Genomic DNA, 26,663 nt, shown 5'->3' on the forward strand with positions numbered 1-26,663 from the left:
TTGGACAAGGGTTTGTAGAAACTGAGGAGTCAGCAAAGCTACCTGATATTTACTTCCATTTACTTCTTCCTAGCCAGTCAGAAGTCCAGAGAGAAGAGATAGAAAAGCATCAGCTAATGCTCGAAAGAGGAAACATTCACCTTCCCCTCCACCTCCCACACCCACAGAATCCAGGAAGAAGAGCGGGAAGAAAGGGTAAGAACTGCAACATGATTCAGAGGCACTGAAACAGACTAAAGAACTTTGCAGATTTTTACATTTACATTGGACGTTTGTCTTACTTTGACTTGGTTGGAAGTCTTTGCTTTGATAGCTCGTCTTGTTATGGGATGTTATCTGATGGGCATCTTATGTCATTTTTATACATTTCTATCTCCGAATAGAACGTTTTTTCTGTATCAATGTATGTATTGAGAAGTGTGGCTGGTAAGGAATTTAAGAAATTATATTCACCAGAGTTACTGTCTTTCTCCAGTTTTACCATCTGTCCCATACATGATCCAAATGACTTATAGAGGAGTTGAACCTCTGTCTGCTCCATATTCTGCAAATTGCAGCAGTGTAGTGCCTTATTCAGTAAGTCACGTTTGTACTTAGTGAATCTTGCTTGAGTAGAGATTGTGGTTTCTATGGAATAGAGGTTTCTATTGTGAGGATTAAGTGAGACTTTAAAGACCTTGCACAGTGCCTGGCCTGAAGTAGATACCTATAAATGATAGACAGTACATAATAATTTTATGATTATGCACTAATTAGATACTTAATAATTTCAGGGTTGTCTAGCTCAAAACATATTTAGACTTTTTTTTTTTTGATGTGGACCATTTTTAAAGTCTTTATTGAATTTGTTACAATATTGCTTCTGTTTTAGGTCTTTGGTTTTTTTGGCAGGGAGGCATGTGGGATTCTAGCTCCCCTACTAGGGATCGAACCCACACCCCCTGCATTGGAAGGCGAAATCTTAACCACTGGACCACCAGGGAAGTCCCTCAAAATATATTTTAAGCAATTTTTCAGAGGTTATAGTTTAGTTTTAGAAAATGACAGTTTGCAAAATTTATTCTTTTCATGTGGTAGTAAATTTGTCAACTTTGTGGCTGTTGTCAAGTCGATCTTTACAGTGCAGTCTTCTTCTCTCCATCAGCTTCCTTTTATGACTTTCTTCTCTAGCCAAATTTCCTTTTGTTGCCCAGAACATGCCTTGAATCATGTTATTTCTTGAAGGGTAAGTTTACTTGAAGCATTCTTAACCATGCGTAGAAGCTTTTAGGGAAGTTAAGAGACTCTTATTCAGTTTTATAAATAATAATAATGAATCAGTTACAGTTATAAAAAGAGTTTTGTTATTTTATCAAGTCACATGTACTGTGACATAAAAATTAAAACAACAAAATAGGTTTTTCTTGGGGATTATTGAGGGTAAACTTATCTCTTAAACTTGCATTCTGAAACTTACTGTTGATGTTTAGAGATTTCAGAGCTACCTGAGATCCTTGTAAAGAATATCATAACAACTTTTCCAAATGTTTCCGGGCCTGAAATCGATGTGCTACTCTCCCCTTTATGGGCTAAGATGGGCTGCCAGGACATGAGTGGTCACAGAACCAAAATGTGATGTCTGGGATGCTCACAGTGGTGGCATTTAGCCTCTACTCTGAGTATAAAACCCACCAAATTTAGTTTCCCAAAATAAATGTATGCGCGTCCTTTATTTGAATGCATCTGCCTTCTAATGAGCAGGACTTTGCTCGTTTAAGTCTCCCCTTAGAATAGTCTATTTAACTAAAACATCTTGAAACCTGTTTTCCTAACATTTGTTATATTCATCTTCCCTGCATCTTTTCTTCATTTTGAAGTATTTTACGTCCTTGCCACCTTTAGTTTCATAGGCTTAAAAAAAATTGTCATGTAATTTTTATTAAACAAATTTTTTTTACTCTGTATACCTTATTCTAACCTATGCCAACGTGTTGTCCCTCTAAAAAGAGAACTTGGAGCGTTCTCTCAGCAGTGTGAGGACTCAGCAAGCTCTTTCTCCATTCTGCCTCCCTTGTCGGTGTATTCTAGATGACTACCCCAAAACGGGAAATTTTTTTTCTTAAGCTTTTATGCTTTTACTCATCATCCTGAAACATTGCCAACTTTTTAGCAAATTGTTACAGTTCTCTTTCTCTGAGTTGTATTTTTGTGGTCCTTGTATTCATTTCTTTGTATTGGTACACATCACATTATATGAGGTAGTTAATGATTTCTGTCCTGAATTCCCTGTAATTCCTCAAGGTAAGGAATCATTCCATTCTTGTTTGAACTTTAATATGCTTTCTGGCATGTGTTAGTTTTTGTTTTTGTTTTTGTTTTTTGCGGTACGCGGGCCTCTCACTGTTGTGGCCTCTCCCGTTGCAGGGCACAGGCTCTGGACGTGCAGGCTCAACGGCCATGGCTCACGGGCCTAGCCGCTCCGCGGCACATGGGATCTTCCCAGACCGGGGCACGAACCCGTGTCCCCTGCGTTGGCAGGCGGACTCTCAACCACTGCGCCACCAGGGAAGCCCTGGCATGTGTTAGTTTTAAAAATAAATGTTGATTTGATTGAATTCAGGTGGTGAAAGAACAATGGCAAATTTTTTTGTTTGTTTTTTGCGGTACGTGGGCCTCTCACTGTTGTGGCCTCTCCCGTTGCGGAGCACAGGCTCCGGACGCGCAGGCTCAGCGGCCATGGCTCACAGGCCCAGCCGCTCCGCGGCATGTGGGATCTTCCCGGCCCGGGGCACGAACCCGCGTCCCCTGCATCAGCAGGCGGACTTTCAACCACTGTGCCACCAGGGAAGCCCAGAACAATGGCAATTTTTACAGAATACAAGTTAGTACCGTCCTAAGTGATTTTACTTTGCAGTTCCTGATGTTTGGATGATACAAAGAGCTAGGAAAATACGAAAAACCAAAAAAAACAAAAAGCAGTTTTTTGTATATATCTTTGAGAAAATTTCTTATGTAAGTGCTTCTTTATGATCTGAGATAAAATATGTGCTGTATTTCCATAGCAGATATTTTTTTATTACACTAAGCACCTTTTAGGATACTGTCTGCAAATTTGTATTGCAGAATTTCTGTGGTCATTTCTTGTGCCTTATAAGTTTTCTTTTCCTTTTGACTGGTTAGAAGTAATTTGGGAAATGTATCTAATTTTTTTTATTTCTGTTTGTCTTTTGAAGTGATTCTGAACGTAGATTCTCTAACAGTGTAGTTAAAGCCTCTGAAATTGTTTGCTGTAAGTAGCTATCGTCAGTCTTGTTTGTGATTATGTATCTTTTATGTTTTAGCCAAGCTAGTCTTTATGGGAAGCGGAGAAGTCAGAAAGAGGAAGATGAGCAAGAAGATCTTACCAAGGACATGGAAGACCCAACACCTGTACCCAACATAGAGGAGGTTGTTCTTCCAAAAAATGGTTTGTATCCTTTTGTCTAGACTATGAGAGTGTTAGACGTGATTTAATTATTCTCAGCGGTGCCATGGGATGATTCACTTCTTGCTCTGTGTCTCCAGTTCTTAACTTTCAAATATTAATAGATTCCCCCTTTAAGGTTAACATATGTGAAATTCCCTCTTTTCCTATCTTTTGGTATACTTTTGCTATTTATCGGGAAAACACACTGTGATCAAAAATTCTCGAAATTTAGTAATGCTTTAAAGTTAATGGTTTTAAAATCCCAACAGAATCAATATACGTATGAAAAAATGGAGTACGTATCTATGCACAATTCAACCTATTTAAATCAGTTATTGGGAGGCAGATGTTAGACCTTTTTAACTGTGATTGTGGATTTGTCTGTTTGTCCCTTTATTCCTGTTAAATTTTTTTCTTCCTGTATTTTCTGTACTTTGAAGCTCTGCTGTTTAAGGACATATACATCTAGATCATCATTGTTCTTCTGATGAATTGAGGCTTGTATCATGTCTCTAGGTGCCATAATAGTGCTTGTCTTGAAATCTAAGTTCTCTGATAATAATAAAGCCTCATCTCACCACATCCTTTTCATTAAATTTCTATGTTTTATTAGTCCCCACTGTACTTAAGACTTCAGCAGTCCTATAAATTTTTTCTTACATTTTATGTTTTCAATTTGTACCTCTCCCGCATTCTTTTACTTTCACTCTAATTATGTAAAGCATTGCTTTTAAACATCAATTTGTGGAGACTTAGTTCTTTCCCCCAATATACACATTTTCTGTTTTTAATTGGAGTATGTAGTCCACTTAAATGTAACATAATTATCTATACGGTTGGGTTTAAGTTTACAATCATGCTTTTTTTTTCCCATTTGTCCCTCTCATTTCCTCTTTAGCTTTTAATGTTCTATTCTAGGCCCTTGCTATTTTCTTTTCTTTTCGAACTTATTTGGTTTCTTTTATATATAGCATAGTTTTGTTTTTTTGTGTTTTTTTTGGCCATGCAGCACGGCATGTGGGATCCCAGTTCCCCAACCAGGGATCGAACCCATGCCCTCTGCATTGGAAGAGCAGTATTAACCACTAGACCGCCAAGGAAGTCCCTAAATATAGCATAGTTTTAAACTTAACAGAGCATAAAAGTCACCATTTTAAAGTGTATTTTAATCACTCCAGTGGTTTTTAGTAAACTCACTGTGTTGTGCAGTCATCACCACTGTCTTAATTCCGGATGTTTTCATCCCTGTGAAAAGAAACTCTGTACATATTAGGAGTTAGTCCAAATTATTCCCTTTCCCCATGTGTTGGCAACCACTATACTACTTCCTGTCTGTATGGATTTTCTTATTCTCTATTTGCTTTTTAGCTATATTTTTCTTAGTGGTTGCTCTAGGGCTTACAGTATATAATATATCCTTAATTTATCAAATCGATTTAGAATCGTTGTCTAGTTGAGATAAAAATGTATGAAATTTACCGTAATATAGTTTAACCTATGCCCTCTCGTGTCTTGTAATGTTTTCATGTATTTTACTTTGATGTGTGTTGTAATCCCTACAGCATTTTCCTTTTTTGTTCTTTTTTAAGTAGTCATTTGTATTTTTAAGAAATGAAAAATATAGTCATCTATAATGTTATATGAGTTTCTAAAATTCACCGTGTTATACAAAATTGGGCAATAAAAACCACACAAATATATTTTAAAGGTCATATAGAAGAGAAAATTCACAAAGGCAATCAAAAGAATAATTTTAAATAAAAACTATGAAGGTGGTGATAGTCCTAAGAGATAACCATATAAAACTGGGAAGCTATAATAATTAATGTAGTATGGTTTAGACACAAGAATGGCTGCATTCATCAGTGGAATAGAATGGCCAGTTCAGGGACTTCTCTGGTGGTCCAGTGGTAAAGAATCTGCCTTCCAGTGCGGGGACACGGGTTCTATCAATGGTTGGGGAACTAAGATCCCACGTGCTGTGGGGCAGCTGAGCCCGAGCACCTCAACTAGAGAGCCCCAGTGCTGCAAACTACAGAGCCCATGCGTCCTGGAGCTCAAGCACAACTACAGAGCCCATGCACCCTGGAGCCAGCACGCCACAACTACAGAGAAGCTCTCGTGCTGCAACGAAGAGCCTTTGTGCCCGCAATGAGAGATCCTGCATGCTGCAACAAAGACCCAACGCAGCCAAAAAAAGAAAAAATAGAATGGGAAATTCAAATGTAGATCTATATTTGTGAATAAATTTAAATTATTATGAATTTAGCAACACAAATATATGGGAAAAGATCAGACTGTTCCACAAGTCCTGTAAATTTTAGTATTCTTCTTTGTATCTTATATAAGAATTTAAACTTCAGGTGGATTAAAGTGCTCAATTTAAAAACAAAACTGTAGGGACTTCCCTGGTTGAGCAGTGGTTAAGAATCCGCCTGCCAATGCAGGGGACACGGGTTCGAGCCCTGGTCCGGGAAGATCCCACATGCCGCGGAGCAGCTAAGCCCATGCGCCACAACTACTGAGCCTGCACTCTAGAGCCTGCGAGACACAACTACTGAGCCTGCATGCCACAATGGCTGAAGCCTGTGCGCCTAGAGCCTGTGCTCCGCAACAAGAGAAGCCACTGCAATGAGAAGCCCGCACTCTGCAACGGAGAGTAGTCCCCACTCGCCGCAACTAGAGAAAGCCCACGCGCAGCAACGAAGACCCAGCGTGGCCCCCAACACAGCCAAAAAATAAATTAATTAGTTTAAAAAAAATAAAAACAAAACTATAAAAGTAAATTTCCAAATACTAATGTACTTTAAACAAGTGTTAGTCTTAGAGAAAATATTCATTACCCATTTAACAAAGAATTAAAACCCTAAATATGTATAAAGATTCTTAAACCTTATGGAATAAAGTACAAAGTATTATGTACTGGTAATTTTATTAAAAAACCTGGGATCAATAAATGTATGAAAAGATGCTTAATCTCACATAACCAAGGATATGTAAATCATTAAAGTAACTTTTCATCCATGTGATTTCCAAAACTTAGAAAGTAGATGATTCCCAAAGTACAACTGTTTTGAGGAAGTGAGTACTCTCAAATGCTATTGATGGAAGTATAAATTGATGAAGGCACTTAACACAATTTGGCTGTATCTATTAAATTTAAAAAACTGTACAATAACAGTTTTAATTTCATAATCCATATTAAGTAATTACATGCATGCATAAAGATAACTATAAAAGAATGTTGATTACACAGTAATGAAAAATTGAAAATAAATAAAGTTTCCATTGATATAGGGCTAGTTACCTCATGATCCACTCATGGAGACAGAGTGTCTATTAAAAATGAAAGAGACGTAACTAAAAATACATGGAAAGATCACACAGGCACACTGTTACAAAAGTAGAAACCTAAGTACAAAAGTAGAAAAGTAAAGTACTAAGGAAATAAGCACAGTATGATAACTTTATATCTGTAAGATTTAAAAACCCTCAGAATGTTTTGAAGTCTACATAGATGTATAAAAGGTATTGGTTCTCCCTCAATTTGTCTGTCTTAATGAATGGCACAGAAATGGGAATCCACAGGTGCACAAAAAAACCACAAAAAATACTTTTGGTAAAGGGGTTGAAAGGTTCTTTTCAGGGTTTGCTCTCTGCATTTCTGTATTGTTTGCTTTTATGATGAAAAAATTGCTGCTTATTTAATTACAGAATATTGTCTGTTACGTTAAGTGTTAATGTTTCTCAGCTGGGCTTGCGGTTTTTACATGAAGGGGGAGTAGGTTTTACACAAAGGTAAGTACTGAATGATGGTGGAGATGCAGTGAGAGTCGTGTATTTTTTAATCTTCTATTCTGTTTTCTTAAAAACAAGTTGAACTTTCCCCCTAAAACATAATTCTTTTTTTTCTTTCTTTCTAGTAAACCCAAAGAAAGATAGTGAAAATACACCTGTTAAAGGAGGAACTGTAGCAGATCTAGGTAAAAATCAGAAAATCTGTACAGTTTTGTCTCTTGAATATGTCAGCTCCCTTGATAATCCTTTCTTTACTGAGAGATTTCAGATGCTATGCTTTCTAGCACAGATATTATCTATGGCTATGTTAGTACCGTTGTTGTTTAGTTTGCTACCATATTAGGAAATTTAATTTCTTATGATCCACTCTCTCCATTCTTACTGATCTGCCTCTCTCAGAGCGTAATGTTTTCCTACAAACTAGCAAAGGTGGTAATATTATATCTAAATCAGAATATCTCAGTTTTAAAGAAACAGTTATAATTAGAGCACTTTTTATAATCTGCCTGAAGTATTTGTTTCACAACGTGTGCAAATTGATTTTGTGTCTTCAGACCTAAAATCTGTCGACTGTTAATACTTTGTAAGCCAACAGAAACTTTCCTTGTGACTTCCTTGATGGTCCAGTGGTTAAGACTCCACTGTGCTCCCAATGCAGGGGGCCAGGGTTTGATCCCTGGTCAGGGAACTAGTTCCCACATGCATGCTGCAACTAAGAGTTCGCATGCTGCAGCTAAGAGCCCGCATGCCGCAACTAAGACCCAGTGCAGCCAAATAAGTAAATATTTTAAAAAAGAGAAAATTTCCTTAACGGGATAAAATGAGAGTCACATCATCCTTTTACTGTATTTTCCAGTTATAGAGTACACTTTCACAAGTAAGGTCTAATTCTTGGATGTGCTTTGAGGGTAGTCACTTGTTCCAGTTTTTAAAAGTAAGGATAGTTTTAAACATCTTTGTTCCTGAAAGTTATATATATAATGATCTCATTTACTTTCTCCATTTGTAAAAATCAAAGGGGATCCTCGTGTTTTCAGTATATATTAAATTTATGAATTGATGGGATTTTAGACCTAATAGGGATTTTCAGGATCTCCTTATGTGGAAAATGAGACTTGTATTTCACTGTGTCCTAGTCAAGTGAATTCTGTATTTCAGATAAACTGCTGTGATTCTTGATGGCAGACATGAGTGCGTGTTTGGGAGAGTTTTTCTACTTCATTTTACTAAATACATCCTGCTTTTTCTGGCATAAAGCCTGTCATTGTACATCAGTGGATGATTCTATTTTTGGTTAAGTTGAAAGTAAAGCAGAAAATTGTCTTGATGACAGTTTATATAAAGGTGTTATTAGGTCAACAAAATAAACAAAAAAAAAGATACTGTCAAAATCCTTCTATCGTAATTGTTTTTAACATTATTAATAGAATATGGATCTTTAGTAACTAGTAGTAATTTTCATTTTCCATAAGTTTATATCACCTGTGATACAGCCGTCACTTTTCCACTGAATCAAAGACCAAGAAAGCAAAAACTAACTATAAACAGTCTTTTGTTTTATATTCTTAATAATGTGAAAGGGTAAAATATTGTTAAGACTTGAATACTCTTCACTGGGACAATTTGTTAAATAGAATGATAGTTTATATTTTTAAACTTATATCCCAAAAAAGAATAATTCTGTAGTTTTAAGGGAGTGGACAATTGTCTTTTTAAAAGTGATGTGACAGAGTATTTTTGTCATAGATTTTATCAGGGGAGTCAAATTGAAGCCAATTTTAGGAAAAGGATGGGGTTCCAACTGGATAAAAAGTTTTAGTGTATAGGGTATAGGATATGTTCCCATTGTATTTGTGAACAAGTTGAGGTCTCAATCAGGAGTGCTGTGGCTGTGGATGCTGCTGACCATAGCTGGAGAGTTTGGCTCTTTGGAATTTGAAATTGTTGTCCTGGCCTTTCATCCAGGGACCAACAGGCTTCCCATGTATCATTTAAGCATCTGACTTTCTGTATTGGCTATAACCTGAACCATGCCAAGGGTGACTGATCCATCAGCTGAGAATTATTGTTCAGAGTTGTTTGTTTTTTAACTGATCCATATTTTGCCTTATATGTCACTGAGCCAAGTATACCCAGTCATTTCTTTCTTTTGTGAGATCTCTGGAAGGTCAAGATTCAGGGGCTGAGGTGAGAGTGTATTTGTCCACATCTATAAGGAGGAAAAGAACATTTATTGAGTATTACCATCTAGGAGTCAGAATGAAGGGTGCCCCTCCTACTTTTGTATTATCAGAAGTCTATTTCCGTTGGGTACCAAACTCCTTCAGGGATGAAAATCTGTTAAACTAAAATGAAATAGTATAAGTTGACCAGAGAGAGTGCAATCATTATATTGTACTACCACCATTTAGTGAGAAGTTGATTATCCTTTGGTTTACTAAGATCCAAAGGACAGAAAGTTCATTTTTGACGGCCTTACCCAGAATTCTTTCTGTTAGTCACTTTCTAAGAAAAAAATAGTCCCTCTGCAGAGTTGGATGACTCAGTGTTGGTAGTGCTGTAACTTACCCCACGTCTGCTTTTAGCGGATGTTTGTCTCTAACTTACAAATCAAGGAACAGGGTCCATCTTTATGTTACGTGAGTACCTGTCAGGCGTCATGCTACATATGTTTGCGTTTCTCCATAAAACCATGTTAGCCCTGATTCATTGATTAGGAAATAGAGACTGGAGGGATTCAGTAACGTTCCTAAGTGTACAGCTATTAAGTGAGAGAGCACAGATTCAGATCCAGGACTGTCTATCTTTAGTGCTAAGCTTTGTATCATTGCACTCTGCTCTTGTGTCCCGCTCATTTCTCTCAGCTTCTGTTCATGCTCACAGTTTTGTGAAGTCATGGGGTACATCCGTACCTGAGGTTCTTTGATTTAGCTTCTTCCTCTCTGTGGAATGCTTGCTTTGTCCTTCTCTCAAGTTGCAGCTTAAATGTCACCTTTTCAGAGAGGATTTCCTCTATATTTGCTCTGAAGGATCCACCCACCCAGTTCCTCTCTAAAAGGTATTTTGTTTTTAGTCTCTGTATAGCTAGCAGTTTTCTTTCTTTTTTTTTTAACATCTTTATTGGAGTATAATTGCTTTACAATGGTGTGTTAGCTTCTGCCTTGTGACAAAGTGAATCAGCTATACATACACACACATCCCCATATCTCTTCACTCTTGCATCTCCCACCCTCCCCATCCCACCACTCAAGGCGGTCACAAAGCACCGAGCTGATCTCCCTGTGCCATGCGGCCGCCCCCCACCAGCTATCTGTTTTACATTTGGTAGTGTATGTATGTCCACGCCACTCTCCCACCTCGTCCAAGCTGACCCCTCCCCCTCCCCATATCCCCAAGTCCACTCTCTAGTACATCTGCATCTCCATTCCCGTCTTGCCCCCAGGCTCTTCATGACCACCGTTTTTCCCTTTCTTAGATTCCATACATATGTGTTAGCACACGCCATTTGTTTTTCTCTTTCTGACTTACTTCACTCTGTATGACAGACTCCAGGCCCATCCATCTCACCACAAACAACTCAATTTTGTTTCTTTTTATGGCCGAGCAATACTCTATATATGTGCCACATCCCCTCCATCCATTCATCTATCGATGGACACCCAGGTTGCCTCCATGTCCTGGCTACCGTAAATAGAGCTGCAGTGAACACTGTGGTACACGACTCCCTTCGAACAATGGTTTTCTCAGGGTATATGCCCAGTAGTGGGACCGCTGGGTCGTATGGTAGCTCTATTTTTAGTTTTTAGGGAACCTCCATACTCTTCTCCATAGTGGCTGCATCAGTTTACATTCCCACCAACAGTGCAAGAGGGTTCCCTTTTCTCCACACCCTCTCCAGCATTCATTGTTGTAGATTTTTTGATGATGGCCACTCTGACAGGTGTGAGATGGTATCTCATTGTAGTTTTGATTTGCATTTCTCTAATGATTAATGATGTTGAGCATTCTTTCATGTGTTTGTTGGCAATCTGCTTATCTTCTTTGGAGAAATGTCTACCCAGGTCTTCTGCCCATTTTTGGATTGGGTTGTTTGCCTTTTTGATATTGAGCTGCATGAGCTGCTTGTAAATTTCAGAGATTAATCCTTTGTCAGTTGCTTCATTTGCAAATATTTTCTCCCATTCTGAGGGTTGCCTTTTTGTCCTGTCTATGGTTTCCTTTGCTGTGCAAAAGCTTCTAAGCTTCATTAGGTCCCATTTGTTTATTTTTGTTTTTATTTCCGTCTCTCTAGGAGGTGGGTCAAAAAGGATCCTGCTGTGATCCATGTCATGGAGTGTTCCGCCTATGCCTTCCTCCAAGTGTTTAACAGTGTCTGGCCTTACATTTAGGTCTTCAATCCATTCTGAGTTTATTTTTGTGTATGGTGTTAGGGAGTGTTCCAATTTCATTCCTCCACGTGTAGCTGTCCGGTTTTCCCAGCACCACTCACTGAAGAGGCTGTCTTTTCTCCACTGTACACTCCCGCCGCCTCCTTTATCAAAGATAAGGTGACCATATGTGCACAGCTTTACCTCTGGGCCCTCCATTCTGCTCCACCGATCTACACCTCTGTTTTTGTGACACCACCACACTGCCTCGACCACCATAGCTCTGCAGCACAGTCTGAAGTCAGGGAACCCGACTCCCCCAGCTCTGCCTTTCTTTCTCAAGATTGCTTTGGCTATTTGGGGTCTCCCGTGCCTCCATACAAACCATGAGATCCTTTGCTCCAGTTCTGTGAAAAATGCCAGTGGTAGTTTGATAGGGACTGCACCAAATCTGTAGATTGCCCTGGGCAGTATATTCACCCTCACAATGTTGATTCTTCCAATCCAAGAACATGGCATAGCTCTCCATCTACCTGCATCACCTCCAGTTTCTCTCATCAGTGTCCCATAATTTTCTGCATACAGGTCCTTCATCTCCCAAGGTAGGATTACTCCCAGATATTTCATTCTTTTTGTTGCAATAGTAAATGGGAGTGTTTTCTCAATATCACCTTCAGATTCCCCATCATTAGTGTATAGGAATGCAAGAGACTTTTGTGCATCAATTCTGCATCCTGCTACTTGACCAAATTCACCAATCAGCTCCAGTAGTCTTCTGGTAGCATCTCCAGGATTCTCTATGTATAGTACCATGTCATCTGCAAACAGTGACAGCTTCACTTCTTCTTTCCAATTTGGATTCCTTTTATTTCTTTTTCTTCTCTGATTGCTGTGGCTAAAATCTCCAAAACTATGTTGAAAAATAGTGGTGAGAGTGGGCAGCCTTGTCTTGTTACTGATCTTAGTGGAAATGGTTTCAGTTTTTCACCATTGAGGACGTTGTTGGCTGTGGGTTTGTCACACATGGCCTTTATTAAGTTGAGGTAAGTTCCCTCTGTGCCTACTTTCTGGAGGGTTTTTATCATAAATGGGTGTTGAATTTTGTCGAAAGCTTTCTCTGCATCTATTGAGATGATCATGTGGTTTTTCTCCTTCAATTTGTTAATATGGTGTATCACGTTGATTGATTTGTGTATATTGAAGAATCCTTGCATTCCTGGGATAAACCCCACCTGATCATGGTGTGTGATCCTTTTAATGTGCTGTTGGATTCTGTTTGCCAGTATTTTGTTGAGGATTCTTGCATCTATGTTCATCAGTGATATTGGCCTGTAGTTTTCTTTCTTTGTGACGTCCTTGTCTGGTTTTGGTATCAGGGTGATGGTGGCCTCATAGAATGAGCTCGGGAGTGTTCCTCCCTCTGTGTATAGCAGTTTGCAACATTTGATATCTTATTGTTTGTTTATTTTCTCTTCCATCTCCTGCCACTTTTTTTTTTTTTTTTTTTTTTTTTTTTTTTTTTTTTTTTTTTTTTTTTTTTGTGGTACGCGGGCCTCTCACTGTTGTGGCCTCTCCCGTTGCGGAGCACAGGCTCCGGACGCGCAGGCTCAGCAGCCATGGCTCACGGGCCCAGCCGCTCCGCGGCATATGGGATCCTCCCAGACCGGGGCACGAACCCGTATCCCCTGCATCGGCAGGCGGACTCTCAACCACTGCGCCACCAGGGAGGCCCTCCTGCCACTTTTAACTGGAATATAAACTCCATAAAGACAGGGACTTTTTCTTGTTCATCATTGTGTCTTTAGCATTTAAAAAAAATAAATTTATTTGTTTATTTTATTTTATTTATTTTTGGCTGCACTGGGTCTTCGTTGCTGCACGCGGGCTTTTCTCTAGTTGCAGCAAGCAGGGGCTACGCTTTGTGGTGTGCGGGCTTATTGCTGTGGCTTCTCTTGTTGCACAGCATGGGCTATAGGTGCATGGGCTTCAGTAGTTGTGGCTCACAGGCTATAGAGTGTAGGCTCAGTAGTTGTGACACACGGGCTTAGTTGCTGCGCGACATGTGGGATCTTCCCGGACCAGGGCTCAAACCCATGTCTCCTGCATTGGCAGGCAGATGCTTAACCACTGGGCCACCAGGGAAGCCTGTGCCCTTAGCACTTGGACGGTGGCTGGTGCATAAAATTTAGTTAAATGTTTGAAGGCTTGTTCCTTATAACCTGTTAAAATACTATTCATCTTCTTATATCCTCTAAAGTAGGGGTTGGCAAACTTTTCTAAAAAGGGCCAGATAGTAAATATTTTAGGCATTTTGGGCTATAAGGTCTAAGTTACAACTAGTCAGCTTTGCCATTGTAATGCAAATACAGCCATTCATAATATATAAATAAATAATCATGGCTTATTCCAATAAAACTTTTATTTATAGACACTGAAATTTGAATTTCAGTTAATTTTTGATATGTCATGGTATATTTATTTTTCTATTGATTTTCTCTTTAATTATTTAAAAATAAAAAAATCATTCTTCACTTGCAGGTGTGATAGGAATCCCCAAGACCATCCCCAGGTTTGGAGATTCTCTAGAAGGACTGATGGAGCTCAGCATATAGTTGTACTCACGGCTGACATATATCACAGCAACATAGGAAGCATAAACAGATCATAAGGGGAAATAACACAGGCAGAGTCTGGGTTCAGGCTTCCTTACACTCTCTCCTTTACGTGAGGAATCGCACAGAGTGTGCTCTTCCCACAGCAACACACATGCAGTGTTTTCACCTAGGGAAGCTTGTTTGAGAGTCTAAGATCAGTGTTTTTACTGGCAATGTAGGGTACCCTCTGCCTCACACATACCAGAATTTCAGGCTGCAGAAGTTTATCATAAGCTGCGTTGTGCACAGTCTAGGCATAGCGAACCACCCTTCTTATCAGTTAACTATTGACTAGGAACACACTGAGAGTCAATTTCCCAGATTCCATACAAAAACAGGCAGTGGGCCTGATTTAGCTTGTATAGATATAGGTAGCTTGTATAGGCTGTAGATCCTGACCCCTGTCTAAGCTGTTTATTTAGTGCTTTTCAAATAGCAGATTCTTGGAAATATTTGTTTGAAGGGATAATGAAAGCAATGGCTTCCTTATGTTCTCTTTAAACTTTACAGTGCCTTAGTCACTGCCAAGGGTCATAATAATTATATAAAAAGTAAATGTTATAGGAACTTAATCATGTAATTATTTGTGCTGTAACCTCTTACCTTTTCCACCATGGCACTTTTACTTTTCACTATGGAAGTCAGCTGCTTAGTTTAAATTATACATGGATTTGCCTTTGTTCTTTTGCAAGACTAACATTTAGGTCCTGTAGTCCCCTATCCTCAGAAGGTATTAACACTCTTGCCAGGACTTTGTAGGATTAATTATCACCTCCTTCTTTACTCCTCATTCTTTACTCATTTCTTCTGGGATCCGAAATATCATTACTTTGTTTCACTAAACCTCTGGAGGCAAGAGCCCAAACCAAGTTCCTTACCTATTATTAAGTAAGATCATGACTAAGATTGTAGCCCAAATAGTATTTAATTATAAGTTCCATATTGTTGGAGAATTTTAATGATTTGTGCTTTGAATTTTTACTCATCTCTATGCTTCTGTGTACAATTCTAATTTACTGAATTATTCAAGGTGAATTAGCTTTAATAATGCTCTGTTTCTTTCCTTTTCTCTGGCCAGTATCAATTCCTTAAACCTTAAGGTTTCCAGGTAATCGAGAGAGCATTTACCTGTTAAATGAATTACGTGTTTTGATTTTGCAGATGAGCAGGATGAAGAAACAGTCACAACAGGAGGAAAGGTAATGATTTAGTTAGGCCTGGTGCAACAGTAACTCTAAGGGTCCTGTGTATCGAGCAGTAGAAACGCTGATTCGGAAGTTTCCTTAGAAATATTCTATTTTGAGGTCCTTCTGATTTTTTAATTTCTTCCTAACACACGCCCAAAATAGTCTGTCTTTCTTCACCCACCCCCCAAATTTTATCAAGAAGAATTTGCCATTTTCCCAGGTAGTATTCCTCATACACTATAGTTTCTGGTTCCATTACTCTCCTGGTTGCAAGTTAATAATCAGAGCTTCACAATATTCCAGGTGAGCAGGGACTGTGCCTTACTTTGATTTTCTCACTCCCATTTCTATTAGTGCAGCCCCAGTCCACAACTGATGTAGCCTTTGATCATACTCTTCACCTTTTTTGAGCCTTAAAGTCAGCTACTTGCTGTTTCATCAATTTTGCTGCAGAGACCTGTCAATAATTAGGCTGTAGGATGGTGTTGGATTTTAGGCAAGGTTTTATTTCTCTTTTTAAATAAATGGCACCTTGTTTATTCAGGTTGTCATCTCTAACTGTGTTAAGATGTGTAACTAATCCTTAATCTCCTTGAAATAACTTGCTTAATGCTGAAAATGGTTAGTTCTTTTTTTTCTCTTTCAGTGAGTTAGAGAACTTCCCCCATAGTGACACTTATTGTTGTTTTGTACACAGTCATGAAATGAAAATATTCATGACAGGATTTCAAGGAAAAGTATTTCAAGAAACTCTACTACAGATGGCTCTTTAGCTGAACTGTTCTTATGATTTTTTTCTTTAAAATCAAACTTCTTTATTCAAAGAGCTACTCATACACATTTATGAACATTACATTCGTACAAAGATGTCATCTTTTAGAGTAGACAGTATTGGGTGGCAATAAAGGAGACCAAAATAGACAACCAAAGAATTACGCCCCCTCCCCCTGTGTTTATGCCAAGGGTGGGAGTACTTTTGAAACTATGGACAAGTCTGTTACGTAACTTAAACCTAAGATGGTTAGAGGTGGTTACTCTAACACCAGTCCCATGATGTCATCCTGCTGCTTTCCTCACTGAGATGATTAAACTGTAGACTGTCAGCCTTTATTCATTTCAATACCAGCCTCTCCCTAGTCTTCCTGAATAAAGAAAATTTTCTGAATTGAATCACATTGAATTTGTAGAACCTATGCCACAGAAACAAATTAACCATGAGCATAGATTTTGCTAGCTTCCCTGGTTTGGGAAATAAAATTCCTTACCTTTGTCATCAATATTAACACATTTGTTTCAACATCATTTAAGTAACAACCAGAGTTTCCTTGATGATTTCATACATTAAAGTTTTTTTTGATATTCATTGATCTTAAGGAAACTACTGTCTTAAGTTTCTAGCAGTAACTAGATCCTCACCTAAAGTAATATAACGCAGGAAATTTAGGTTGATTTAAGTTAAAGGTAGAAACTAAACTATGGAACCTTTGTAAAAGAATATGATGCAAAATTTGACTGGTTTCTTAACAGAAAAGAATTTTATAAGATTAAAAACAGTAAAAACACCGCAGATTAAAGGTTGATAGATCGAACTCTACACAACTTGAAAATATCTGAATGTTAATAAACTTATTTCCTGTAGTATTCTTTGTGAAAATGTTTAATCTGAAGTTAATTATGAAGAATAATTGTGATAAATAGAGATTGGTAGATGCTCTACAAGCTACCTGGTCTGGATTCTTCAAGAATTTTAATGTCATAAAATCTCTCCCAAAAAGGAGGCAGGGGTTAAAGGAGACTAAGAAGACATGAATACCATATATAATATGGACTCCTTGATCAGGTTCTGTATTGAGGAGCAAAATCTGTAAAGGACATTTATGGGACACTTGGATCTCCTTGAATATAAAGCGTATGTTAGATAATATTATTTGAAAGTAATTATTACTGGGGGAATTCCCTGGTGGTCCAGTGGTTCGGACTCCGTGCTTTCACTGCTGTGGGCCTCAGTCGGGGAACTAAGATCCCACATGCAGCCAAAAAAAAGAAAGTAATTATTACTGTTTACTGGTAGCATAAAAAATGTTCTTGTGTTTTGACCTAAAGTAGTACTTTTTGAAATGATTGTATTAGCAAAACCAGGTTTTTAGGTGGAATCATTTGCAAAACCTACCATAAATGTGATAAAAGTCAGAACTAATTTTCAGCAGTAAGAGTGGTTAAGAGTGTAGGCCCTCTAGCTGCGCTTTCTGGAGTTTTATCCTGTTTATGTCTTGTTAGCTCTGTGCATCATTTTCTCATCCACAAAAGAGATGATAAACAGTACCTGCTGTTATTGTGAGGAATAAGTGAGATATTGCACATACCGCTGTTGGCAGATACTTAGTACTCAATCTTTGGGATTGGGGAAACTTTATCATTATGTCTCAGTGTCCTTGTGTTACCTCCTTATAAATTGAGAACTAGTAATTTAGATTTGTGATTCTAAGATTCGGTAAAACTAGACAAATAAGTAGCAGGCTATTGTGGAAAAAGTTTTGGGCTTTCTATGAGTTGATTCCCTCATCTGTAAAAAGGAGGAATAAAATATGCTATCTCATCTGGACATCTTGTGAAGGTACCTTAAAAACTGTGAAAGGCTATTTTTACTTGAAATTTGTTTTCCTGGTCCTTGAAATTGGATCAGCTAGCTGCATTTTGTGTAACCGGCTATTAGAAGTTTGAAAGCTATTCCATATCTCTCTGTAGTTCTCTTTCTCTGAACTTTGGCTTCTTTTCTATAGGAAGATGAAGATCCTGGCAAAGGTGATCAGAGTCGGTCAGTTGACCCTGGTGAAGATAATGTGACAGAGCAGACCAATCACATTATTATTCCTAGCTATGCATCGTGGTTTGATTATAACTGGTGAGTAGGTCGCTTACATCTGTGAACATGGTAATTAGGAGTGGGAAAACTTTCCTTGAAATTATATTGTGCTCAGGACTTCCCTGGTGGCACAGTGGTTAAGAATCTGCCCACCAATGCAGGGGACAGGGGTTCAATCCCTGGTCTAGGACGATCCCACATGCCATGGAGCAGCTAAGCCCATGTACCACAACTACTGAGCCTGCACTCTAGAGCCCACGAGCCACAACTACTGAGCCCACGCATTGCAACTACTGAAGCCCGTGTGCCTAGAGCCTGTGCTCCACAACAAGAGAAGCCACCTCAATGAGAAGCCTGCACACCGCAATGAAGAGTAGCCCCCGCTCACCACAACTAGAGAAAGCCTGCATGCAGCAACGAAGACCCAACGCAGCCATAAATAAATAAATAAATTTATTTTTTTAAAAAAATTGTGCTCTTCTGCCCAGGTCCCCTCATCAGTAATCATTGTCACACTGGATGAAGGGGAATGGAAAGTTATTTTAACTTTGGAATGTGTTCTTTTGGTTGTTTTACTTGGGGATAGAAACTATTATGTTGTAACTTAGGGTTATAAAATTTTGTAAACTTGAACCTGACTCATTTGGAGTCAGTTTTAGTTCAGACAGGCAAATGCTTGAGTATTTAATAATTATAAAATATTGATGTTCATTATATGATTTTTAAACATTATGGAAATATTTAAAGAAAAATTCATCTTAGTACCCAATAAAGGCTTCATGTTAATCGGAAACAGGAGCCCTTTCTTGTATAAACCCTGGCATGTAAAAGAGTTCAGGAAAACAGCCTCTTCAGCACCCTCCCTGTCATTTACCACAGCCACTGTGGCACCCTTGGAACATGGCTGGAAATAAATGGAGATGTACATATCTTACTTATTGATTACTTATGAAATGTAACTTTCACGTCAGGCTGATTTTTGTTGGACAGTTTTTTATTTTTAAATGTATGTACCAGAACTCCAAATAGATGTTAGTTTCTTTAAGGTACTTTCATTGGAAGGCTGTATATTTAGTCTAGTGATGCTGCCCTTAAAATCTCGTGGTCCTGTGCTTATATATATATATATATCTTTTATATATATATCTTTTAAAACCAACTTGAAAGAATAGGGTGGATGGTCCATTTGAGTCATACCTTATTTTTGTCCAAAACCACAATGTACGGCCTCTACTATTGAGACTTTTCAGCATACTTTTTTTTTTTTTTTTTTTTTGCGGTACGTGGGCCTCTCACTGTTGTGGCCTCTCCCGTTGCGGAGCGCAGGCTCAGCGGCCATGGCTCCTGGGCCTAGCCGCTCAGCGGCATGTGGGATCCTCCTGGACCGGGGCACGAACCCGCGTCCCCTGCATCGGCAGGCCGACTCTCAACCACTGCGCCACCAGAGAAGCCCCCAGCATACTTTTAAAAACAAACTCTGAATGCTGTTCCTCATTGTTTTGAATAAGTAGAAGCTGAAACAGAATAAGTATATTGCTTTTCTTTGAAGGTCAGTCTTCATTACATTGATTATTATATTAAATTACTTTCAAATTTGGAAGTTTCATTATTGTTATTTGTAATTACAGATTAAGATTCAGAATGGCTTGAGAAACTAGCATTCTCCCCTCAAAAAAGGGGAATGTCGTAACAGTACATAGTGTTCTAGGTTTTTATAGGTTACAGAAACACTTCCATTTGCATGGTGATCTTTGCATGTCACAAAGTGTGCTGTTAGATGGCCAGTAGAGGTGTTAGTTATATCCCTATTTTATAGATAACTACAGCCTCAGTTGAAGTGGTGCAAAGTTGCAGAGTTGCTAATTGGAAGAACTCAGGTTTTCTGATTCCGAATATCCCACTCCTTCTACTACTTGACTCATTCTCAGAACCTAAGGAATCAGCTGCTGGTACTTCAAACATAGATTTTTGAAAAAGAAAGTGCTTACGATTAAACATTCTTGTCTGTTTTGTTCTTGGTGAAATTGTCTTTGTGGCCTCTTCCTAACCTGTAACATAACAATGAGAGTTATATTAGGACCAGTTTATAATTAATTGCTTACAGTTATTCTCCTTATAATAAACTTGGAAATTGTACATGTATCTATGGAACATAAATTCATCTTAGAAATTATCTTCCTGTAAGTTTCCAGGTGATTCATTTTATGTATAGTATTTGGTAGTATCCAATTCAAACAATTTAAATGTTACCAAATAATGAAAGAGTGAATGCTTTTATTTGTATTCACAGGCTATTGATTTGCTCTTTCCCACCTAATCTCTGTACATGTTGCATATCTGGAAAGGCACTGAGAAACTAAAATGTGTCATCAGGAAAAATATTGATTAGCATTAATGTCAAAACCTTTGTGCTAAATGTACAGTTGGTTTCAGTTGTAGAGTGTTTTAGGCCTGATCATTTCACATGGTCTCTATAGTGCTTATCACCTGTAGCATTTTATAAAATTATCAGTGCTTTTTATCTGAATGTTAAAAATTAGTTCTGTGATCTTTTTTAAAAGCAGTAAATCACTGAACTATTTTTAAAAATTCAGTTCACCACAAAGTTTCTGAGGGCTGGATGAAAAGGTGCATTAACGTTGAGCCTGAGAAACCGATTACAGTCAATTTCGTTGTCTTTTGGTCGATCATTCATTTCACCAATTTGTTGCCATGCCAACTACTGTGATTTTTGTCAGCCAATTTCCAAAGAACTTTTCCTAATTTGTGGCTCATCATCTAGTTACAGTGTGTTATGACAAGAACATAAAATCTGAAGCCTTCAGTGTGTTTATAGAACTTTCTGAGTTTGGTTATGGGAATAGAAAAACTACAGTAAGTATTGGGGGTGAGAAAGGGGAAGCTTTCTTTAGCTCTATATATTATATATAACTTTTTTTTTTTTTTTTTTTTTTTTTTTTTTTTTGCGGTATGCGGGCCTCTCACTGTTGTGGCCTCTCCCGTTGTGGAGCACAGGCTCCGGACGCGCAGGCTCAGCGGCCATGGCTCACGGGCCCAGCCGCTCCGCGGCACGTGGGATCCTCCCGGATCGGGGCACGAACCCGTGTCCCCTGCATTGGCAGGCGGACTCTCAACCACTGCGCCACCAGGGAAGCCCTATATATAACTTTATAAATATATATTATATATATTTTTAAATTTTATTATTACATACTGTTATTACATAGGAACTTGTGTAATCAGTTAAATTTTGCAAGTAGTGCTCAGTTTTTGGTTTTGTCAGTTTCACTTTGAAAATTAAACAAGCTTAGCTCAAATTTCAGGATTTTATTTTTCAAAGAGGATTCCTAATTGTCTTTTTCCCCTTCAGTATTCATGTGATTGAACGGCGTGCTCTTCCTGAGTTTTTCAATGGAAAAAACAAATCCAAGACTCCAGAGATGTGAGTGAAATGTAAAGATGTAAATCCTGATACTGTTACATATTTTAGTGGGACCAGTATTAAGAAAAATTAATATTTGGATGTGTTTGGCAGGGGGTTCTTAAAGCACCCTTCTGAGTTAATCTTTGCTATTGTCTGAAAGTTTACAAATATCTTACTCTGTTCAGAGCAGTGTTCATATCTCAGCTACACAGTACTCCTTGCTTCAAAGGAAATTGTTTCAAATTTTTTCTTCCTCAATCTTGAACTGTTGATACATACACATCAGCTTTTGCAGCTAAAGATTGAATTCAGTAACAGATACTCACTAAACTGGGTTCAGTTTTCTCCCTAACTCACCTTGTAAGTACCTATTTGTTACTGATTATATGTATTATATATAAGCTAGGAGAAAATGAACCTTTATCTTATTTTCCTTATGAATGACTTTTAATTAAAAGAATGCCAAGGGCTTCCATGGCAGTCCAGTGGTTAAGACTCCGTGCTTCTGTATAGGGCACAAGTTTGATCCCTACTTGGGGAACTAAGATCCCACATGCCATGGGCTGCGGCCAAAAATTTTTTTTAATAAATAAATAAGAGAATGCCAAGTATGATGATAATAGCTGCATATAAATTGATCTTAATTACATAAAGAATTGTTGTGCTTTTGCATTGGAAGCAGAAAAACTTTTATTAGAAGGAAGAAGTTCATTAGGAAGTATTTTTATCTTTGCCTGGTGACCCTTAATTACAGACTTACAGAAATCCTTGCCCCTAAAATAAATCCGTATCTATCACACTATAATTACCTTTCTGTGTCTTATCTTCATAGTGTTAATCTGTTGTCTGTTATACACATGTGACTGTGCAAATAGATGTCTCTTGTTTAAATTGTTTAGGGAAGGATGCTTTTATACACAAAGCACATGGGTGTAATACAGAAAATCAAATAATATTTTTTCGTGGTAAATTATCCATGATAGTTTGAGATTCTAAGTTTAGGTGTCACAGCTAATTTCAGCTTTTCATAACAAAGTGTAAGGAGTCATTTAAAACCAGAATCAAAGATTTGGCATAAGAAGCCCAGTCAGGTTTTTTCACCTATTTAGACATGGTGTATTCTTCTGGCTAATTTGCCTATTGCCACCGAATTGCAAATTGCCAGTATTTATAAATACTTACAGTTCTTGGCAGTCTGCTATTTAAAAGCACAACTTAGCCCATTTAAACGTAAATTCACCTTTCAATCTTTGTTTATCCAGCTGTGCTTATACAGGACTCTTTGAATAGTACACCTTTTTTACTCTGATGTAGCTAACTTCAAGCTGCTAGTCTTTTGCTTTACTTTTGTGGTAAGAAGTTTTGCTTGGTCTCTACCTTCTTTACACACTTGTTTTAAGTATTTTATGGCAGAAATGCTTGGGTACACTGTGGATGTGGAATCTGCTATGACTCAGAATCTCAGTTTTTCTCTCCTTTTTTATATGGCTTGTCTTACCTCTGAGTTTGGCTTCATAGGTTCTACTTGTCGCATAGCTGGGATCTCTAAAAAACTGATAGTCAGGAAGTATATAACCATTGTCAGAGCCAGAGCCACCACACTTTGCTGAATTCTAGCTCCACCACTTAACCAGCCTTGTGGTCTGGGACAAATTCTAGTTGTGTGTGTGTGTGTGTCTGTGTGTGTTTTGTTTGTAATTTTCTTGGCCACTGTGCCTCACGTCATGTGAGATCTTAGCTCCTTGTTCTAGGTGTGTGTGTGTGTGTGCGTGTGTGTGTGCGCGCGTGTGCGCGCGCATTTTGTTTGTAATTTTCTTGGCCACTGTGCCTCATGGCATGTGGGATCTTAGCTCCCTGACCAGGGATCAAACCTGTGCCGCTTGCGTTGGAAGTACAGAGTCTTAACCACTCGACCACCCGGGAAGTCCCATAGGACAAATTCTTTAACCCTCATCTATAAATAGAATAATAATAGATCCTACCTTATAGAGAGATTGTGAGGATTAAATGCATTACCACACAGAAAGTGCTTAGACCTATGGCTGGCACACAGTAAATGCTAGGTACGTAGTAGTGTAGTTAGGGAGACAGCCTGTGTAACCAAGTGTTACTTGCAAATTCTGCAGGCAACTAAGGATTATTGATTGACCTCTGTGACCAAGGTTGTACTTATTTTACTTCACACTGTCTTCATCAGATTACTCTATTGTGCTTACTATATGTTAGTAGACAGTTGTTTTGCATTTTAGGGATTCTTACTCTGAGTTACACTTACGACTGTAAATACTCAGTACATTATCACTATTGTTTGTTGGACTGTTGTCTTAACTTTTTGTTGTATTTGGTTGAGGAATATGGAACTATTTGGCTCTGTGAGTTACTGTTTCTGAAAGGATGTGTGTTCACCTTATGAATTTTGCCATTACTTTTTAGATACTTGGCATATCGAAATTTTATGATCGACACATACCGCCTAAATCCCCAGGAATATTTAACCAGCACTGCTTGTCGGAGGAACTTGACTGGAGATGTATGTGCTGTGATGAGGTAAAAATGTCTTGACTTTTTCTCAGATATTTCACTGCAGGTGGTTACTGATGCATTGCTAATGTTAGGTTGACTAAACTGGATGTTTTCTTGTTTAATAAAATACCTAAAGCATCTTTTTTTTTTTAATTTTTATATTTTACATCTTTTATTATATGGTCTAATCATAAACTGACCGTAGATGGAGAGTGGGTTAGGGTGGGGAATGGATAAGCTCTGTGCCCTAAATCTGTCTAAAGAAAAAAACAAAATGTAGGTCTCCTCCTGTGAGTTTGGTTTATGTGTGAGCTCTTTGACCATGGACTTACATGAGCATTTGTTCCCTCATTTCTGTGATTGAAATGATTAGACTTTATACTAGATTTGGGGGTACTATGTTCAACATTATTTTGAGTTTGTAGAAATTGTCCCTCAAACCAAAATTGTCAGTTACTTTGTGATGGTTGATAGCCTACAAGAGAACACGTTTACTTAGGGTTTTTTTTCATTTGTTTTTTAATGAAATGTAATAATGCTTATTGAAGATGATGAGGTACATTCTCTAGATTTTAACTTTAAGAGCTTTATCCTTCAGGGTTCATGCCTTTTTAGAGCAGTGGGGGCTTGTTAATTACCAAGTGGATCCAGAAAGTCGACCCATGGCAATGGGACCTCCTCCGACTCCTCATTTCAATGTATTAGCTGATACCCCCTCTGGGCTTGTACCTCTACATCTTCGATCACCTCAGGTAAATTAGTGCAGCCTTTTTTTCAGGTCTGGGTGGTAATAGACAACTACTTCTAGCATTTATATTCAGGAATTGCTATTATAGTCATATAATAATGCTGTTCCTAAGCTGATAGGTTATGTTTGTTTGTTTTTGTATGTTGTAAATGTTTGAGTCCATAAGAATATTTAGTTGTTTAAGATAATGCTCTCCCATTAATGCCAAGAGTCTATGCTGTATCCTGTTATAGATTTGCTTTCATAACTCATGGCTCCTTTATCACTTCTGCCATCAAAGACACTAATAAAGAAGCAGACTGTATAAATGTGTTAAATTGTTTAGAACTTCTTCCCCTTCCTAACATTTGGAAAATGGACATCTATGCACACGTGCTTTTTTTTTCTTTTAATCTCTTCTATAGAATTTTTTTTTAATTTACTTAATTTATTTATTTTTGGCTGTGTTGGGTCTTCTTTGCTGTGCTCTGGCTTTCTCTAGTTGCGGTGAGCGGGGGCTACTCTTTGTTGCGGTGCGTTGGCTTCTCTTGTTGCGCAGCACGGGCTCTAGGCATGCGGGCTTCAGTAGTTGTGGCTAATGGGCTCTAGAGCACAGGCTCAGTAGTTGTGGTGCATGGGCTTAGTTGCTCCGCGGCATGTGAGATCTTCCCAGACCAGGGCTCTAACCCGTGTCCTCTGCATTGGCAGGTGGATTCTTAACCAGTACGCCACCAGGGAAGTCCCTTGAAAAGATTATTATGTTAATCGGATTATGTATACCATTCAGTTGGAATAACACGAATCTAACCTATATATTGCCCTCCACTGTGAAATATTAAAGAAGACTTGTCTATTTTCTCTGTGACTTGAGAGGCAAAAAATATATATGTATATTTCTTACATGTTGAATTTTTGTTAGAAATGTAGTGTAAGGTGTAGGTATTTATTTTTTTGTAGAATCTCTAGTGGTTTAAGTGCCAATATTAACCATCCTTAAAAGCCTCTGTCCCTTTTACTTTGTAGAGGTTAATACAGCCATTTATCATTTATTTCACTCATAGGTTCCTGCTGCTCAGCAGATGTTAAATTTTCCTGAGAAGAACAAGGAAAAACCAATTGATTTGCAGAACTTTGGTCTTCGTACTGACGTTTACTCCAAGAAAACCTTAGCAAAGGTAAGGATTTTTCTATAGGGACATAAGGACGGACTACAAGCTAGCGTGTGCTCTTTGTCCTTCTTCCTTCTAAGAAGCATCATTTTCCGTAAGAAACTTTTACTTCCTGTAGGGTAAGGAGGTGCTTTCTACTTAAATCTGATGACATTTTATAAAAGTCACTTATCTTACCTTTTCTTAGTATGGTTAGAAGATAGGTGTTTAAAAATAACTATGATTAATGTGTTAAAATGAAGGGGGAAATGGAGAATTTCAACAGAGAATGGGAATATATAAAAAGAATCAAATACCTATTGAACAATTGAAAATATACTGAAATTAACCCATTGGATAGGTTTAACAGCAGGCTGGACATAGCAGAAGACAGGATTAGTGAACTCAGGTTAATAGATACATTGAAACTGAAGCAGCAAGAGAAAAAGAAATTGGTTGAAGTTGAGGGGACAGGACAAAGAGAAAAGGGTACAGAGACACATGAGATACAGTCAAAAGAATTAATA

At 38.1% G+C, this 26,663-nt stretch overlaps 1 protein-coding gene across 1 annotated transcript in view; it reads left to right on the plus strand.

The window, feature by feature from the left end:
• The window catches only part of SMARCC1 (SWI/SNF related BAF chromatin remodeling complex subunit C1), a gene marked incomplete at both ends in the record, with an annotated part of 177,644 nt that overhangs the window by 66,146 nt on the left and 84,835 nt on the right, over nucleotides 1-26,663 (plus strand). The window contains 9 exons of the mRNA XM_079712293.1: nucleotides 74-195; nucleotides 3,321-3,445; nucleotides 7,369-7,428; nucleotides 15,426-15,463; nucleotides 18,232-18,353; nucleotides 21,685-21,756; nucleotides 24,172-24,285; nucleotides 24,860-25,013; nucleotides 26,050-26,163. Coding sequence (XP_079568419.1) covers nucleotides 74-195; nucleotides 3,321-3,445; nucleotides 7,369-7,428; nucleotides 15,426-15,463; nucleotides 18,232-18,353; nucleotides 21,685-21,756; nucleotides 24,172-24,285; nucleotides 24,860-25,013; nucleotides 26,050-26,163 — 921 coding nt within the window. The remainder of the gene's footprint in view (nucleotides 1-73; nucleotides 196-3,320; nucleotides 3,446-7,368; nucleotides 7,429-15,425; nucleotides 15,464-18,231; nucleotides 18,354-21,684; nucleotides 21,757-24,171; nucleotides 24,286-24,859; nucleotides 25,014-26,049; nucleotides 26,164-26,663) is intronic.

This window comes from Hyperoodon ampullatus (assembly GCF_949752795.1).
Source record: "Hyperoodon ampullatus genome assembly, chromosome: 10".
Taxonomy (NCBI): Eukaryota; Metazoa; Chordata; class Mammalia; order Artiodactyla; family Ziphiidae; genus Hyperoodon; species Hyperoodon ampullatus.